Consider the following 15,959-nt stretch of genomic DNA (forward strand, 5'->3'; position numbering starts at 1 on the left):
TAGAATAGTTCCGACAGGAAAAGGGCATAAACTAGGGGTGAACATTGGGTTGGGCATCCTATACATGTGCAAGCTAGATTTTGCTGATCTCCTTACTAAAGCATCAAATTCTAGTGACAACGCTCGAAAACTTTTTCAATATGTAAACATTCAGGCGATCAATTCTAGTGACATGAGGATTGAATCCAGAATCTCTTAGTTTTGTGTCAGCACCTTATATCACTATATTAATATCCGTCAATTGGTGCTCAAGCTTTTATATGTCAAAATTATAGGTACGTATAAATTTGATGCACATTTATGTTATCAACGTTTGTATCAAAAAATGGAAGGTAAATATTCTTTTTATCTTTTTAACACGGTCATGCAGAGTAATTACGTGGCACTTGGCGATTGGCTGTCTTCCACCGTGGGAGAAAAGCTGCCGGTTCCGGAACCGGGGTAATGATGCGGCTGTTGCCGCCCGCACGTTCGAGCCAAAACCCTTAAACCCTTCTTCTATTCGATAGCCCCACGCAGAGAGAGCTCCAAAATTGTCCTTACGAGATGGACGAGGAAGGGACGGGACCGCCGAACAGGGAGCTCTACGCTCTGCTGCACGTGTCGCCGGAGGCGACGGAGGAGGAAATCAGGAAAGCTTACCGGCAATGGGCTCAAGTCTATCACCCCGATAAGTACCAAGACATTCATGTACGATTCTGCAAATTGCTTGATTCCGCTCCCTACAATTCCATTCCAGCTGAAAGTTGCTTCCTTAATCGAAGCCTGCTCCTTGTAATCACCGGTCATTGCTAACTGATCAAAGGAAGATGAATATGATTAAGTGAACCCATTAGTAAACTACTACACCCCCTTAGATTAGTTATTGCTTAATAGTTCATTCCGTTTCATACAATTTCAGTTAAAGATTGCTTCTTTTAATCAAAGCGCGGTCCTTTGATTACTGGCATTGCTAACTGATCAAAGGACGATGAATATAATGAAGTTAAACCCTGCTTAAACCTCTTAATAATCTTCCTTTTCCGTTTAGCAAATAGCAACCTCGAAACAAATGGACATGAGAATGGAACAGCAAAGAATTCCAATGGAAATTTGTTAACTGCTGTCCAAATGGTATCCTAATTGTTCGTTTGTTTGCGGGACTAGAGCTGGTCTACTGTAGTACTAAATGGGATTCGAATGAATTTGTTGGTATGTCTAAATCGAAAGAGCTTTTATTAGGTGATTTGTGAATCAAGATTCATTCTGGATTTATCAAATCACGGGGTGCGAGTGATTTTATTCTTTGTCATACTGACTTGCAGATGAAGGAAGTTGCAACACAGAATTTTCAACGTATATGCCAAGCATATGAGATATTGTCTGATGAAACTAAGAGGCAAATATATGACATATATGGAATGGAAGGGTTAAACTCGGGTTTGGAACTCGGGCCAAGGCTGAGTAAAGCTGAAGAAATAAAAGAAGAACTCGAAAGGTTACGTCAAAGGAAGGAACAAGAAAAGAACTTGGCGCATTTTCGGCCTTCTGGCACGATATTGACGAATCTCTCGTTGCCTCATCTTTTAGATGGTGATGGCTTTGTGAGAGGGTAAGCTTAAACTCCTTTTTGCAATCTTGTGTAGTAGATTTCATTTCTCAAACTGATAAGATAGTTGAATTTTGAACCCTTGCATTGCCATTGCTTAATAGCACAAATAGCATACCATTTCTTTGGTGACCCAAAGATGGATTGAATTCCCCTTATTCCTTACCTGCTTCTTACAATATTGCCTGCACTTAATTTTGACAAGTTTTGCCGCCCGCGCACCCCCCCCCCTCCCCCCCCACCAAAAAACAACCCAAAAACCCACTTTACTTTCTTGTGTAGTAGCCTACCAGATATTGCAAGTCGAGTTTATTCTCTCTCTTCAGCTACTTTGCCCCAGTTCATTCTTACTGTTCTATTTGACTACTAATCTATTTCAAAATTTGATATTAGAATGGCCATGACAAGTGAGTATCAGTCTCAACTATCGAAGCATAACACATTAGCTCTTAGTGGAAATTTGGCGGTTGCTGAAAACTCTGGGGGTCGAGCTGGCTCTGTTCTGCTTAGACACGAAATATCTTCGGTCGCATCAGCAGAATTTATGGTCACATTTGGCTTGCATTCTCTTATTGGGGTGCAAACAACTCAGTAAGGCAGAGTACTTCTTTTCTAAGTAGACTTTACTCTTATAATCATATATATATAGTTATTCACCTCGTCTTTTGCTCAACTTTCAGTCACTTATCGAATCATTCGACTGCAACAATGGGTTTAGCGATGTCTCTTCAAGATGGCTCTATCAATCTTTCGAATACCTGGACTCGCCAGCTCACAGAAACAGCAAATGGAAATGTATTCTCCTTATAACTCTAGTGGCTCTATTTAAGTCTTGTCTTGCTTTTATTTTTGCTAAATTTTGTGAAAGTATAATTGGAACGTAGTTATTTACAAATAAGGAAATAAACTTACTACCAGTATGTATTAAAGGGCAGTAGGTGTGAGGTAGAGCAAGGTTTGATGAGTTCACTTGCAGTAAAATAGTTATTTATGGATTCACATCTTCATTTTTCCTCTGGGCTTCCTTGTTTTCAGATACAGCTTGTTCTGGGTCGGGAGTCGTCTATTGGAGTTGGTTGGCGCAAGGAAGACAAGAAAATGTCTGCTGCTGGTGAGGTCAAGGTGTGTTAGTATTTTAATTGAACTTTTGAAACTTATACCATGAAATTTGATATAAGTCATATTTTTAACTTTTACTCAGTTCAGTATAATTTCTCAGTGTTGTTCCCTTCAATTCGATTAACTTACAAGTTTTAGTATATTCATTCTCTCATTTGAACTAGCAGCATCTTGTTTTGGCAAAGTCCAAATTAAGGAGAACTTCATATCCATATTTAATGTCTATATGTCTGCTGTCTATGTTAATTTCTGTAGTTCGGAACGAGCTATTTTGGGGCATCAGCAAATTGTGCGTGGCGCTTTTCATCGAAATCTCATGGCTGTATAGGTGGTAAAGTTGGAAGGTATTTTGTTGGTATTCTGAACATTCTTAAACCCCTTTTTTAAGCATATAGGAACATGGAAAGAGTGCTACTAACAAGCTATTATGTATTTCTGTACTGGAGATGACTGTTCTGATGTCTTACTGGTTCTAAATGCAGCACTGCACTTGAGATTGAAATTGGTGGTGGGAGAAAAATATCCAAATTTAGTACTGTCCGTGCTCTGTATACAATTGGAATTAAGGTAATTTCAGATACTGAAAAGGAGGATTATCATTTCATCGTCAAGTTCTGCCTTCTGGCCCACGCCAATTTTTAACATTAGACATTGCAGGCTCACGAGCTACCAGAAGAACATAAACATTTTCATGGCTTAAAAGTTCGAGAATTTGCCTCTATTATTTATTTAGCTCATCCCGCGAACTTCTTTTGAAAACATGCCAGCAATATCATGCAAAGTGATTCTTGGTGGCTTTGTTTGGTTTTTCTAAATATTGACTTCTTGTTTTCAACGTTTTGACTCTATCTTCATCTGTGTTTCGACTTCCCACATGTAGATAGGCTCTTGTGATCATCCTTGTGCATGAATGAAGCCATTTACTCTGTAGGACTTATACTTTCTTTACAGGGTATATTTTGGAAACTCGAATTGCACCGAAGTGGCCAAAAGTTAATTATCCCGGTAAGTTGAGAATCATTGTTAAGTTTCAATTATTTCCTGCACTGATTTTTTGTCCTTTTACAATGTTTAGCCTCTTTAACCTTACAAAGCAGTTGTTACAGTACTCACCTTATGGTAATAGTTTATGTATTAGCAGTTTAGTCTCTGAATTGTTTCTTTTTGCACTCTTTTCTTCCGTTTCTTTTGTTGTCTAGATTAATATTGGATATATTGGTGGCCAAATTAACACGGTTTGCAGTGCTTGTCAAATATTTTGGTGGAAGTGATCTGAAGTTTTTATTGTCTTACGTGCAGATTTTGCTATCAAGGCATATTAATCCTCTCTTCTCAGCTGGAGCATTCGTAGTTCCGGCCTCTGCATACTTTGTACTAAAGGTCTCTAGCTATGTAACTCCGTTTTTACAGCATGAGAAACTTTTCCGGGGCTCCTTAAATTTAGCAGTAGCATTATTGGGCTTTATGCAAACTTATGGAGAATACAACCTGATTATAACTTTCTGATTATCAAAGCTAACTCAGAATTTCGTGCTTACCATTAGTAATTTGCTGAAAGTTTTCCTATATTTGCTTGCAGAAATTTGTTTTAAAGCCTTATTTTCTTAAGAGGAAAAAACAGAAGGCTTTAGAGAACATGGAGAAAACTTCAGCTGAGGTAGGGCTACTGCCTTTCTGCATTATAATTCATGCAATGTTTTGACCAAGTAATATTTTGAAGATTTCGTATTTCCGAACACATATCTGTATTTTTACTTAGTAAACATACTCGCGCTTATGATTTCTTCCCTGAGCCTACATCTGGTAAATAAAATTTTAGGTTCAGGAAGCGAGGAAAGCGGCAGAGAGAGCTCAGAAGTTGCTAGAAAACGTAGCCAATCGGAAGAAGAACCGACAGCTAGAAGTGGGAGGCCTTGTTGTTACTGAAGCGAAGTACGGAAACCTTAAGAATGATGGAAGAAGTGAAGACTTGGGAGGAGTAGACCCCGAATTAGCTTCACAAGTCATAGATGTTACCTTACCCCTAAATTTCCTAGTCAGTGATTCGGGACAGCTCAAGGTATATTCTATTCCCCAGAGCTTCTGGTGTTTTGAAAAGAAAATAGAGAAAAAAAAATTATAGTTGTTGCGGTTTTCTTTGTATTTCTCGATTGGCAGCTTCACGAGGGGGTGAGAAAGTCAGGTATTATGGGTTTTTGCGATCCTTGCCCTGGTGTTCCAAAGCAGCTCTATGTACAGTATACTTACGATGGCAAAGAATTCGAGGTACTTCCTCGAGAATTACTTTCCTAGAGGTTTGATAGGATCGATCTGATTACTGATTCGAGTATATGAAACAGGTAACTGTGGACGATTGCGAGGAGTTGACCATACCCCAAGAAGCACACAGGATCTAAATTCACTCGGGACCCCTTTAACATCCGAACCCTCGGTCCATTCGAGGCGATTTTTGAGCTCATATTTATGTTGGATAGGTTTGCTTTGCCCTTTTTTATATCCGTTTCCTTTCTGGGCAACCTGCTTAGTGATTCCATGTTGTACTATAGAGAGCAAAGAGGAAACTCTTTTTTTTTTTTGGATGAATAAGCAAAAGAGGAAACTCGTTCTTTTTTCTTTCTTCCCCTAATAAACTAAAATCCTTTGACAGAAATTTCTAATTCTTTTATTGGATGATGATATCTCCCAAGGAAAAATAATGATACTTTGGCGTGGATATTGATTAATTTGATGGGCCATTCGGTTGGAGATCGTTATGCGATACGGTATGAAAAGGCTATACTGAAAACTAACTTTGAAATCATTTTCTTGGATTATATGTTGAAGTGAGATTATTATGATTTGTAAATATAATGAACTACTAAGGATGTGTTTGTTTTCAGAACAATGTTCAACTCAACTCAACTCCACTCCACTTATCTTCAATTCAACATCACAATCATTACTTTTTATATTTTTTAAATATTTTTAACCATTCAATTTAATTTTTTATATTAAATTCTCTCAACTATTCATTACTTTTTCACAATTTAACTACACAATCATTATTTAATCATTATTTTCTCTCAATTATTTATTACTTTTTCACACTTTTTCTCATAATTCAACAATACAATCATTACAAATCAATTAAAACCAAAACTCAACTCCACTCAACTCTCAATCCAAACACACTCAACTGTCAGTAATAATATAATATAGAATGTTATTTTTATCAAAATAAAATGTGGATCCATAATTGTAATTTGAGGATATTATGACAGATATAATTCTTTTCAATTAGATTGTAAAATTTTAATTTAGAGAGTAATTATCATGGTTAATCTTAATTACTGAAAAGTATGAAATTTACTGCGGAAAATTTAAACTTTATATCGAAAAAAAACAATTTTTATATATAAAAAAGAAATGGCAATTTATGATTAAACCAAAAGAAAAGAAGAAGAAGAAGAAGAATAAGAAGAAGAAGAAGAAGAAGAAGAAATTATGCATGTGCATTTCAAGGGCAAATCATTTCAGGGGTGATTCCTATTTACAGTGTAGAAATTTAAGAATTGACGGGGGCATTAGTCAATCGCGCCCAAACGAGATTAATCAAACGTAAGTGCTCCTCGAAAAAAAATTAGAGAAATTTATCAAAGAAAATAGAAAGAGAAAAAAAGAAGCTTTTTATGGCTGAACAAAGAGAGAAATTACTTCATAATATATGCATGTATATATTTTCGATTAAAAAAAGGCGAAAGAGTGCGTGATTATTCAACCATGTTTGATTCCTTGACAATATTGGTGTGTTTAGTTTAGAGTTAAGTAGAGTTGAGTTTTGATTTTAATTGGATTGTAATGATTATGTCGTTAAATTATAAAAAAAAATGAAAAAGTAATGAATAGTTGAGAAAAAGTAATGACTATATCGTTGAATTGTGGAAAAAGTAATGAATAGTTAAAAGAATTTAATATTAAAAATTAAATTGAATAGTTAAATTTTTTTTTAAAAAATATAGTAATTATATTATTAATTTTTATTGTGTAATGACTAAAGTTAAAATTAAAATTAAAATTTTAAAATTCGATTGTAAAATCAAACGGAGTCTATATTTTCCATATGACCAATGTTGATCTGACAGTTGGCACTCCGCCCAAGCGAGTAGAGAGGGCGCGACGGCGAGTATAACTAGGTTAATCCCGTCGTTTGAGGAGCTTCTCTTCTCCGTTGGCATCGGATTCCGGTGGAAGGAAATGGCGGGAGGTTCGTCGCCGTGCATCTTCTGCCAAATCGCCAGCTCTTCCACCTCGACGACGCTCCTCCACAATGTTCGTCTTCATCACCACCGAGCCGCTCCCCTCTTTATCCTTCGCCCACTCTACTGTTTCACTTTCTCGTGTTTTCCTCGCCAACCAAACGCTGACGCGGTGCCAATATTCCGATTTCGAGCTCACTGATAAGCTATAGCTATTGCAGGATGAGAAGGTGGTCGCTTTTCAGGACATTAATCCATCCGCATTCAGGTTTTTTAGTCGTTAAGCACCCGATTCTCTATGATATGAATTTGGAGGAGCTTCTGAGTTGATCGCGTAAAATCGCAGTTCCGACTACCATTTTCATTTGTTTTAGTGCGTGACTTTCGATGTTTGCGTGGTTTGTTTGCTCTCGCATTAGAGTATCTGGGCGTTAATTTTCTTTGCTGTCCTGACTGAGTTTACTCTGCGCTATGATCTGAATGTTGAACTGCTAATCTTACAATTGAAGCATGAATTCACAAATGTTCAGCTCACATGTATATGGTGGTTCTCCTATTTGACGATTTCGCTGTAATGGGTGCTCATCGATCTACTTGATTTTGCTTTCATTTGGGTTTCTTCCAAGTTGGGCTTAAGAGCTTGATGCTTCCACAGGCACTACTTGGTTATTCCCAAGCAGCACATTCCTACTGTCAGAAATCTTCAGAGAAGAGCAGACGACTACTCTTTAGGTGAATGAATTTCCATGGCGATATCATTTTTGCCCGAATAAATCACTTCATGACTTCTAGTTGCATTTTCCTGTCAGTGCATTGTTTTTATTGAAGTTTTTCATTGTTATTGTTTTGTGCAGTTAGTCATATGCTGAATGTGGGCCAAATGCTATTAAATCGCGATGCACCTCAAACAGTATATAGGTATTATTTCATGTTCTCAAGTTGTTTAGTGCCTTCTGTTCGCCATTCAGCTGGGCATAATAAAACAGAAGGGCAGAAACTACTTATATCTCATGTTTTCATAGTCATTTATAGAATTGAGTGACCCTTCTTGGAGACTACCTGAATCGGACTTAGCTGCAATCATGCTAGTTGGCAAAATTGTCCTTGATTGGAAGTCTGGTCTCTGTCACTTCTTTGCTAGATAATATTCTTGTATTTCCAGATTACTTCCTTGACGTTGATATCACAAGATAGTCATTGAAATGGCAGTGGCGAAGAAATCTGTTGCTGGAGCACTTCTATGATGCTACACGCAACTGTTGCGAACATTATGAATGTTAGGCAGCTATAATTTTTAAGTTGTTTAGCTATATCCAGAAGAGTCTGAACGCTGCTCTGGAATGTGGACTTTCAATTTTTGGTTCAGTGAATAGACATAGCAAAGAATGTTACTTTAGACGATCAATTAAGGAAGCTGCATCTATTCATATAACAGTTGTAACGATCCGCAACTATACTTTCCATTTCTTGGATAGATTCTTCATTTGTAATGTCACTAAATGAAGCTCTGAAATATATTTTAGGGAAAAAAAAAATAAAAATAAATAAAGCTCTGATGAATGTGGTGCTGTTGGCATGCTTTCTAGTCTCTGTAGTCTGTTCTGGGCGATGAATAAAATTGAAGGAAGAAAACAGCGTGACCCATAATTTTGCTACATAATACTTCTTCGTGCTTTTGTGCATAAATAGTGCAAGCTCAATCCCATTTGACCATTATGATGGTCTTGTTTTCCCCGCGCATTCACCTTGACAGATTTGGCTTTCATCAGCCACCAATGAACAGCGTTAATCATTTGCATCTTCATTGTTTGGCACTGCCATTCATCCCTAGGTAACCTACTTGTTCACAGGCCTCTATGTTGTTTTTTTTTGTCTTTTGATTTGGTTTTTACTTTTCGCTCTTATTTTTTACCCTACGGTTAAAGGTGTCTGATAAAATAGTTGAAGTGCTTGAACAGATGGAGACAAATAAAATACACACCCCTGGGACCAGTCGGCTTTATTGAAGCAGACAAGTTGCTGAAGAAATTGAAACCCTTGACACCCAACTTGTAAGCTTAATTTCTACTTGTAACAATTGCTATGTCTTACCACTTTATTCTAATCAACTTGTTTAATCATTGCAAGTTTGGCGCAAAAGCTTACCATGTAAAATAAAAGTTCACCCTCATCATTTTATAAGCTCGGGTATACAGCATGGACACCTGCTGCGCATGTACTTGAAGATAAAAGAAAAAATATATGTGTTCATTGAAAGCATTTTGGACACTTAATACACTGCCCTGCATAGTTTTCCTGGTCACTTAGGAGTTGGCTATGGTGATTGTAAAAGCTAGAAATCTATGTGATGTTGAATTATATTGGCAAGGAAGGATTCAGCAATTCGATGATAGTTGAGGGGGGGATGACATTATGATAGGTGAACTCCCAAAGTCCCCGGCAGAGGAATGAATGACAGTACTCTTAATTGTTGAAGGTACGATTGCTCTGATGAGTTACTGTGAACCCATATCTCAGTGGATGTCCTTCTTGCATTAGAACGTCATTCCTATTGAATGCTTTGGAGTCTGGGATTGCTTCTGAGGTAACTCAGTAAAGTAGAATAGGTTCTGCACTGCAGTAATTGCGGTGCTGAAATAACTTGAGATTAAACTGTCTTGGCAGTTATTGATTAGTTAACTAACCTTGGAGCATAAATGTGTTAAAAGCATCTCTTCGATAGATGGGACAATATGGGTAGCTAAGGCTTCTTATATGCCGCCGGTGGAGAGTCGCAGAGGAGCTAAAGGCTTCTGATGTGGTCTGTATATTCCAATCTGGATAACAGGAGCGGAGCACTAAGTTAAAGTCGGAATTATTGCAGCTTCAGCTAATATTGCTCGGACCCTTCAGCACATTTTAGTCTTTCTTATGATGTGTCCTTTATATTGATCCTGCTGCTTGTGCATGTAGATCTTTTTGAGGGGTAACAACGAAATTCTAGAGGGAACAATAATCACCTCGAGGCTGATCCAGTGGACCCTGCTAGCTGAAAGGAACAAGGTACACGCACAATTTGCTTTCACGATCCCTAGATATATTGTAATGGTCCCAAGGGGCGAGGGACTCGGTGGCCGGTGCTCAGCTAAAATATCTTTCCGAAATCCAAGAGATCACGATAAGTTCTTCTTCCTGATCTGCGTTTGAAGGGGAATAAATCTCTAGGTTCTGTGTCGAATATCTAAGTCCATGCAAGGCCCATATGTCTTACAAGGGCAGAAGAGCGCTAATCAACGGCTTTCGTTCTCATTCATGCATGTGAGCATAAGGCTAGCATGTGCAGATGCCTCAGCTCTCGAGAAAATATTAAACCTTTGATTTTTATCCTAAAATCAACTAGCAATCTTGAAGAACGTCAAGATTCTGAAGTGAATAAAAGAAGTGGCAAGCCATTACTAAATTCAAGTAGCATAGTACGATACAGTAGCACACGATGTTTGTCAGGAATTAATTTTAACTTTGTTTGATTTTACAATCAATTTTTAACTTTATATTTTCAATTCAATAATACAGTTATTATTTTTTTCTTTTTCATTAATTTTTAAATATTCAATTTAATTTTTAATACGAAATTTTTTTAACTATTCATTAATTTTTTCACAATTTGATAATACAATCATACTTTCTCAAAATTATTTATTATTTTTTCTACAATTCAATAATACAATTATTATTTTTTCTTAACTATTCATTATTTTTTTTACACTTTTTCTCATGATTCAAGAACACAATTATTATAAATCAATTAAAATTAAAATTCAATTCTACTTAAATCTAAAATTAAACATAATCTAAGAGTTTTCGGATATTATTCTAACTTGTGAAATTTTTTCTTCTTGTTTTGCTTTTACATCTATTATTTCTTTATTAAGTTCGTGGACCTCTTTATTAGAATCGAAATGATAAAAGTAATTCAAAATAAGAGTAATTTTTGTAGTACTTTTGTCCTTCCCCGGGTGAAACCTGTGATATGAAAGGATCCCCTTTCTATGGCTGTTTTACTTGGTCCTTTTGGGTGCCGGGAAATATGAGCCGAAGCCCAATGTTTTACTCATCGCTTTATTTATTAATATAATAGGATTTTATTAATATAATTTCATGTCACTGTAACATATTTAGTACTTTTAATTCAAACCTTTAATACTCAGTTCTACTATTTAATATTTTTAGTAATCGTGACTATTATAAATATTTTTATTTCTGTTTTCAATTTAAGTATTTACTATTATGATTGAAGTATTTATTATTTTATATAAATTATCACAAATAATAAAAATATTAAATATTTAAATTAAAATATGAAGTGTATCCTAATGATACGGAATCATTAGAATTTTTCAATATAATAATAGCTCGTTCCAGCTGTTTGACTCGAATCCTTAAGATGATGACAATATCTTTAGTCATATTCATGCTGGGTGTCAACCGGATTTGACCCTTACCTGCCTACTAATTCAAGTGCCATTCGAAAAAGGCTGACTCGTGCATGCACCCTCCAAACAAAGCTGTGGCAGCAAGCATCCCCACTGTATCTCTTTGGTGCCATCTCTGCTCTTTCCTCGCTTCTTCAAAAAAAAAAAAAAATATATATATATATATATATGTATACATATATATGTATATATCGACCCCGCTTCAAAATTACATAATCACTATTTGTCTTTTACGATCGTCACACTCATTGGGTAGGTCCCACTTTTCCCTGAGACGCCATCGAAATTGAATTGGTGAATTAAAATGATTATCCTTTTTGTGGCTGAATCTTTCAATTCGAAAGTGTAATTGAATCTCGATCAATTCAGTTGAGCCTAATTGATCATTAAAAAAGTAAAATTCTCGTAATGTAGGTTTCCTGTATTCATAAGGATTCGAATTTGAGGTCTCATTTAAGCGAAATAAGTGTTGAAGCGTAAAATCAAGTCGCTTTGGTAATGATTAGCGATTTCATTACTGGGAATCATCCCAAAATTTAGAGGTAAAAAAAGAAAGTGGTAGATATTCAAATTAATATTAGTCTCAGTTTAAGTTTAAACCTGATCACTCACTCTTGTCAGTTCTCACGCACGTGTGCATACATATATAGCGCATATATGTATATATTTTATGAACTTTTTTTTTATATGAGCCCTATCATTTCGAAGTTTAATTGAGTCACATTTAATTCAATCGAATCGAGTCGATTCATTAAAGGATAAAATTCTCATAACTTAATTTTTTTTATATTTATAAAGATTTAATTTCGAAATCTTACTTGAGCGAAATAAACGTCAAATCGTTTGAATCAATTCATGTGGTTTTATTCAATGAATTTTGAATTGTGTTAGGAGGGAGGGGAGCCCACTAGTAATAAGCTTATAAACATATTGCTGCCTACCGGAAGGTTCATCTTCTTCCTAACCCATCACCGTCCAACCTTCCTCTGCTTTCCGTTAAAAACTCTGGAAGCTCTCCCCCCTCTCTCTCCATTGTCTCAAGAATTTCGACTTCTCCTCCATTTTCAAAAAAACCATGGCCTCCCCTCTGCTGTTTTTTCTGCTGCCATTGCTGCAACTCGTCGCAGCCGCGGCCTCCTCCGTCTGTGTCTCGCAACCCATACTCCTCCAGCTAACGCACTCCCTTTCCAAGGCCCAATTTAACAGTACCCCCCACCTCCTCAGGGCCATCTCCGCCCGCTCAGCTGCCCGTTTCCGTCACCATCACCGCCACCTCTCCGCTGCCACCACTCACCACCACCACCACCGCCAAGTCTCTCTCCCACTTGCCCCTGGGAGCGACTACACGCTCTCCTTCACCCTCGAGTCCGACCAGCCGCAGCCTGTCTCCCTCTACATGGACACGGGAAGTGACCTCGTGTGGTTCCCCTGCTCTCCCTTCAAATGCATCCTCTGCGAAGGCAAGCCGACCCCCAACCCTGCCCTTCTCAATACCTCCTCTGCTTCCCCTGTCTCTTGCCAGTCTGCTTCCTGCTCTGCTGCTCATTCCGCTCGGTCCTCCTCTGACCTCTGCGCGATCGCCCGCTGCCCCCTCGAGTCCATCGAGACCTCAGAGTGCGCGTCCTTCTCCTGTCCGCCTTTTTACTACGCCTATGCAGACGGCAGCTTCATTGCCCGCCTCTACCGCAACTCCATTTCCATTCCCATGTCATCCCCCAGCTTGGTTCTCCACAACTTCACGTTCGGTTGTGCTCATTCGGCTCTTGGCGAGCCTGTAGGAGTGGCCGGTTTTGGCCGCGGATTACTCTCCCTACCGGCCCAGCTGTCGAGGCACTCCCCCCAGTTGGGCAGTCGTTTCTCCTACTGTCTGGTCTCTCACTCGTTCGAGTCTGACCGAGTTCGCCAGCCAAGTCCGCTCATCCTCGGTCGTAACACCGAGTCCAAGCAGAAGAAGAGCTCGGTCAATCAGAAGGAAGGTGAATTTGTCTACACCCAGATGCTTAACAACCCGAAGCATCCTTATTTCTACTGTGTTGGGCTCGAGGGGATCTCTGTAGGGAGAAAGTATATTCCGGCGCCTTCGAGTTTGAAGAAGGTTGACCGGAAAGGTAATGGTGGGATGGTGGTTGATTCCGGGACAACATTTACCATGCTGCCTTCGAGTCTGTATAACTCCATGGTGGCCGAGTATGAGCAGAGACTTGGTCGAGTCCACGAGCGGGCGAGAGGGATCGAGGAGAAAACTGGGTTGAGCCCGTGCTATTACTTCGACGATCGCAGCAAGGTCGGAGGTTCGAACACAAATGTGCCTACTGTTTCACTGCACTTTGCGGGGACCAACGAATCCACCATGGTGCTGCCCAGGGAGAACTACTTCTACGATTTCGTGGACGGCGGAGATGGGTTGTCAGGGAGGAAGAGGAAGGTGGGCTGCCTGATGCTGATGAACGGCGGGGACGAGGCGGAGTTGGGCGGTGGGCCCACGGCGACCCTGGGGAATTATCAGCAGCAGGGTTTTGAGGTGGTTTATGATTTGGAGGAGGGGAAGGTGGGGTTTGCCCGGCGGCACTGCGCGTCCCTCTGGGACAGCCTGAACTGAGCCAGCGCTGACGAGTCAACCCTCGGTTGACTTTGTGTCGTTGACTTTTACCGCACGTGGGGCGTGAGACTGGTTTTCAAACGGGATAAATAAAGGCTTTCTGGTTTGTTCAATTTGTACAGAGAAAAGGCGAAGTGTGTATAAGATTACGTTTGGTTTCAGAGGTAAAATAATTTTGATTGTAAAAAATGATAAATGAGATGGTATTATAAATTTGATTTGAAAAACGTGTATTTTTGTTATATAGTGGGTAGAGTTAAAATTAAAATCATGATTTTAAAATCAAACTCTGAAATTAAACGGGTCTAAAAGTCTGGTCATTCGTAATTTGCTTATTAATGACTGTTCATATATGTTAAGTAGATGATGCCCATTTAAATGCTATTCCGAGGAAAAGCCCCTTCGCAAAAGCTCTGCTCGTAGATGCAACGGGTATAGGCATTGTAAAGGGGACCCTGAGAGTTAATAGGATCGGATGCATTCGATTACGTCGAGCTGAGCGACGTACAAATAAAGATCTTCTCGCAATCATTTATGGGATATTTTTGCTCAGTTGGTTTGGCAGAGATATGATAAAATCTGAGCTGTTCTCATTAAAGATTTCTGGGCCTATCCTGTTTAGTTTTTGGGTACGTTTTGCGGACCCTAGTGCTGCTTCTTATATTAAACAGCAGCCGCCTCCCTCTTCCCGTTGCCAGTAACATTGTACTCAGCGCATGGCGCATGTTTCACTGCCCTGAATAACTTTGGCGTGATTATGTCGATCCATTTTCTAGTAGAATCTCAAAAGAATTATGAGAAACTGTACAAATCTTATGATCACGAAAGGTCGAATGGTTAAACAATTTGCAGCGCACTGTAGCATTGAGATAGTTCTCTGGTGAAACCAAAGAAGCACGCCCTTTCTCCCTTCCTATTCGGACCTGCCACCGCCCCCTATGGTTATTCGTGAAATAATCATTGCATGTGAAGAATATCCGATGCGTTATAGATAATATTGGTCGCACATTAAAATTCACGAAATGTTTCTTTTCTTTCTAAATGATTTTGGTCCAGATTCGTTAATTTTTGTATGATGGTGAGATTAAAATCTACTGCGCTTTTGAGCGGGAGCGGGACTAGAAACGAAAGGAGAGGATCAGAATCTACCACCATGTCCATTACACGATCAGCAAGGACAATATTTATATCTTGTCCTTGGAGCACTTTGTGAGGCTTATGGGAGGAACGAAGGACGGAAGAAGGAAAGGCCAAATACGAAAAACGGGAAGGCGAGTCTCCCAAAGCAGCCGAGAGAGAGTGAGAGAGAGAGAGAGTGAGTGAGAGCTGGCATGGCAAAAATATATATATATATATATATATTTTTTTTTTTTTTCTTCTCCTCTTTTATTTCTTGTCGTGCAATGCAAATTGGACTGGAGTGGAGCAGCCAAGACCAAGAAGACGGGTGGCTTGCGTGCGGGACAGCTGGTTGCTGCTGTCCCACCAATGACCACTAAGTTACTAACGTCAGACGTGGACGGTGGACTCATTCCTGTGTGGTTTGGTTGTTTGGTCCATCCATTGATGATTTTGATTGGATTATGTGCACTCGTCATTTCTCTTGCCAAGTCTAATTTCGAGCACGAGGATAATGACACTCTTGTGCACCCATCGAAAATATAACTCAGATTGATTGCCGCTCGGAAGCATTTGGATGGTTATTTATAGTGGAGATCGAAAGACTGAGACGGAAACTCGCCCTCTAATGCTAGGCAGGGATCCGGAAATTTGCATTTCGATTGTTTTTTCGATTGGTATGCTTATCAAAGACTCCTTTTACGATGGACGGGTTGATCAATGATTGCAAGCTCCCTGCAATTATTTATTTGCCCTTCTGGATGCATCATAACATAGACAAAAGAGAAAGGGAGTATTTGTTTGCTTATAAAATCGCAAAAAAGAAG

General features: G+C 38.9%; 3 protein-coding genes across 7 annotated transcripts; all 3 read left to right on the forward strand.

Moving 5' to 3' along the window:
• Positions 1-438: 438 nt before the first annotated feature.
• LOC116206354 (chaperone protein dnaJ 13) lies at positions 439-5,377 on the forward strand. Its single transcript, XM_031539198.1, has 13 exons — positions 439-690; positions 1,305-1,591; positions 1,982-2,179; positions 2,269-2,383; positions 2,624-2,710; positions 2,963-3,051; positions 3,190-3,274; positions 3,659-3,712; positions 4,007-4,087; positions 4,287-4,364; positions 4,527-4,766; positions 4,865-4,972; positions 5,047-5,377. The coding sequence occupies exons 1-13, from the start codon at positions 547-549 to the stop codon at positions 5,101-5,103; spliced, it is 1,623 nt and encodes a 540-aa protein (XP_031395058.1). The 5' UTR covers positions 439-546; the 3' UTR covers positions 5,104-5,377.
• A 1,470-nt stretch (positions 5,378-6,847) lies between these two features.
• LOC116206249 (bifunctional adenosine 5'-phosphosulfate phosphorylase/adenylylsulfatase HINT4) lies at positions 6,848-10,381 on the forward strand. Of its 5 annotated transcripts, XR_004156650.1 has the most exons (8): positions 6,848-7,015; positions 7,164-7,210; positions 7,598-7,674; positions 7,797-7,860; positions 8,696-8,773; positions 8,901-8,993; positions 9,315-9,418; positions 9,895-10,381. XR_004156650.1 is itself a non-coding variant. In XM_031539067.1 (7 exons), exons 1-7 carry the CDS (start codon positions 6,941-6,943, stop codon positions 9,337-9,339), a joined length of 459 nt encoding a protein of 152 aa, XP_031394927.1. In that variant the 5' UTR covers positions 6,848-6,940; the 3' UTR covers positions 9,340-9,487. The 5 variants fall into 5 exon arrangements, 4 of the variants coding, with proteins under 4 accessions (XP_031394927.1, XP_031394926.1, XP_031394928.1 ...); XM_031539067.1 differs by lacking the exon at positions 9,895-10,381 and having other exon boundaries at positions 9,315-9,487; XM_031539066.1 differs by lacking the exons at positions 9,315-9,418; positions 9,895-10,381 and adding an exon at positions 9,419-9,487.
• A 1,920-nt stretch (positions 10,382-12,301) lies between these two features.
• On the forward strand, positions 12,302-14,240 carry LOC116205765 (probable aspartyl protease At4g16563). The gene has a single exon (XM_031538427.1). The coding sequence runs from the start codon at positions 12,490-12,492 to the stop codon at positions 14,011-14,013; it is 1,524 nt and encodes a 507-aa protein (XP_031394287.1). The 5' UTR covers positions 12,302-12,489; the 3' UTR covers positions 14,014-14,240.
• The last annotated feature ends 1,719 nt before the right edge of the window (positions 14,241-15,959 follow it).

The sequence above is a fragment of the Punica granatum genome, chromosome 4 (genome assembly GCF_007655135.1).
Source record: "Punica granatum isolate Tunisia-2019 chromosome 4, ASM765513v2, whole genome shotgun sequence".
Lineage (NCBI taxonomy): Eukaryota > Viridiplantae > Streptophyta > Magnoliopsida > Myrtales > Lythraceae > Punica > Punica granatum.

What these genes read in the sequence shown, in the direction of transcription:
- LOC116206354 (XM_031539198.1), top strand. Translation starts at nt 547, where the DNA reads ATGGACGAGGAAGGGACGGGACCGCCGAACAGGGAGCTCTACGCTCTG. An exon ending in GCCAAAAGTTAATTATCCCG is followed by an intron (nt 3,713 to 4,006) that starts GTAAGTTGAGAA and finishes TCTTACGTGCAG; the next exon opens with ATTTTGCTATCAAGGCATAT. An exon ending in TGGAGAAAACTTCAGCTGAG is followed by an intron (nt 4,365 to 4,526) that starts GTAGGGCTACTG and finishes ATAAAATTTTAG; the next exon opens with GTTCAGGAAGCGAGGAAAGC.
- LOC116206249 (XM_031539066.1), top strand. Translation starts at nt 6,941, where the DNA reads ATGGCGGGAGGTTCGTCGCCGTGCATCTTCTGCCAAATCGCCAGCTCT. An exon ending in AGCAGACGACTACTCTTTAG is followed by an intron (nt 7,675 to 7,796) that starts GTGAATGAATTT and finishes TGTTTTGTGCAG; the next exon opens with TTAGTCATATGCTGAATGTG. An exon ending in AAACCCTTGACACCCAACTT is followed by an intron (nt 8,994 to 9,418) that starts GTAAGCTTAATT and finishes TAATTGTTGAAG; the next exon opens with GTACGATTGCTCTGATGAGT.
- LOC116205765 (XM_031538427.1), top strand. Translation starts at nt 12,490, where the DNA reads ATGGCCTCCCCTCTGCTGTTTTTTCTGCTGCCATTGCTGCAACTCGTC.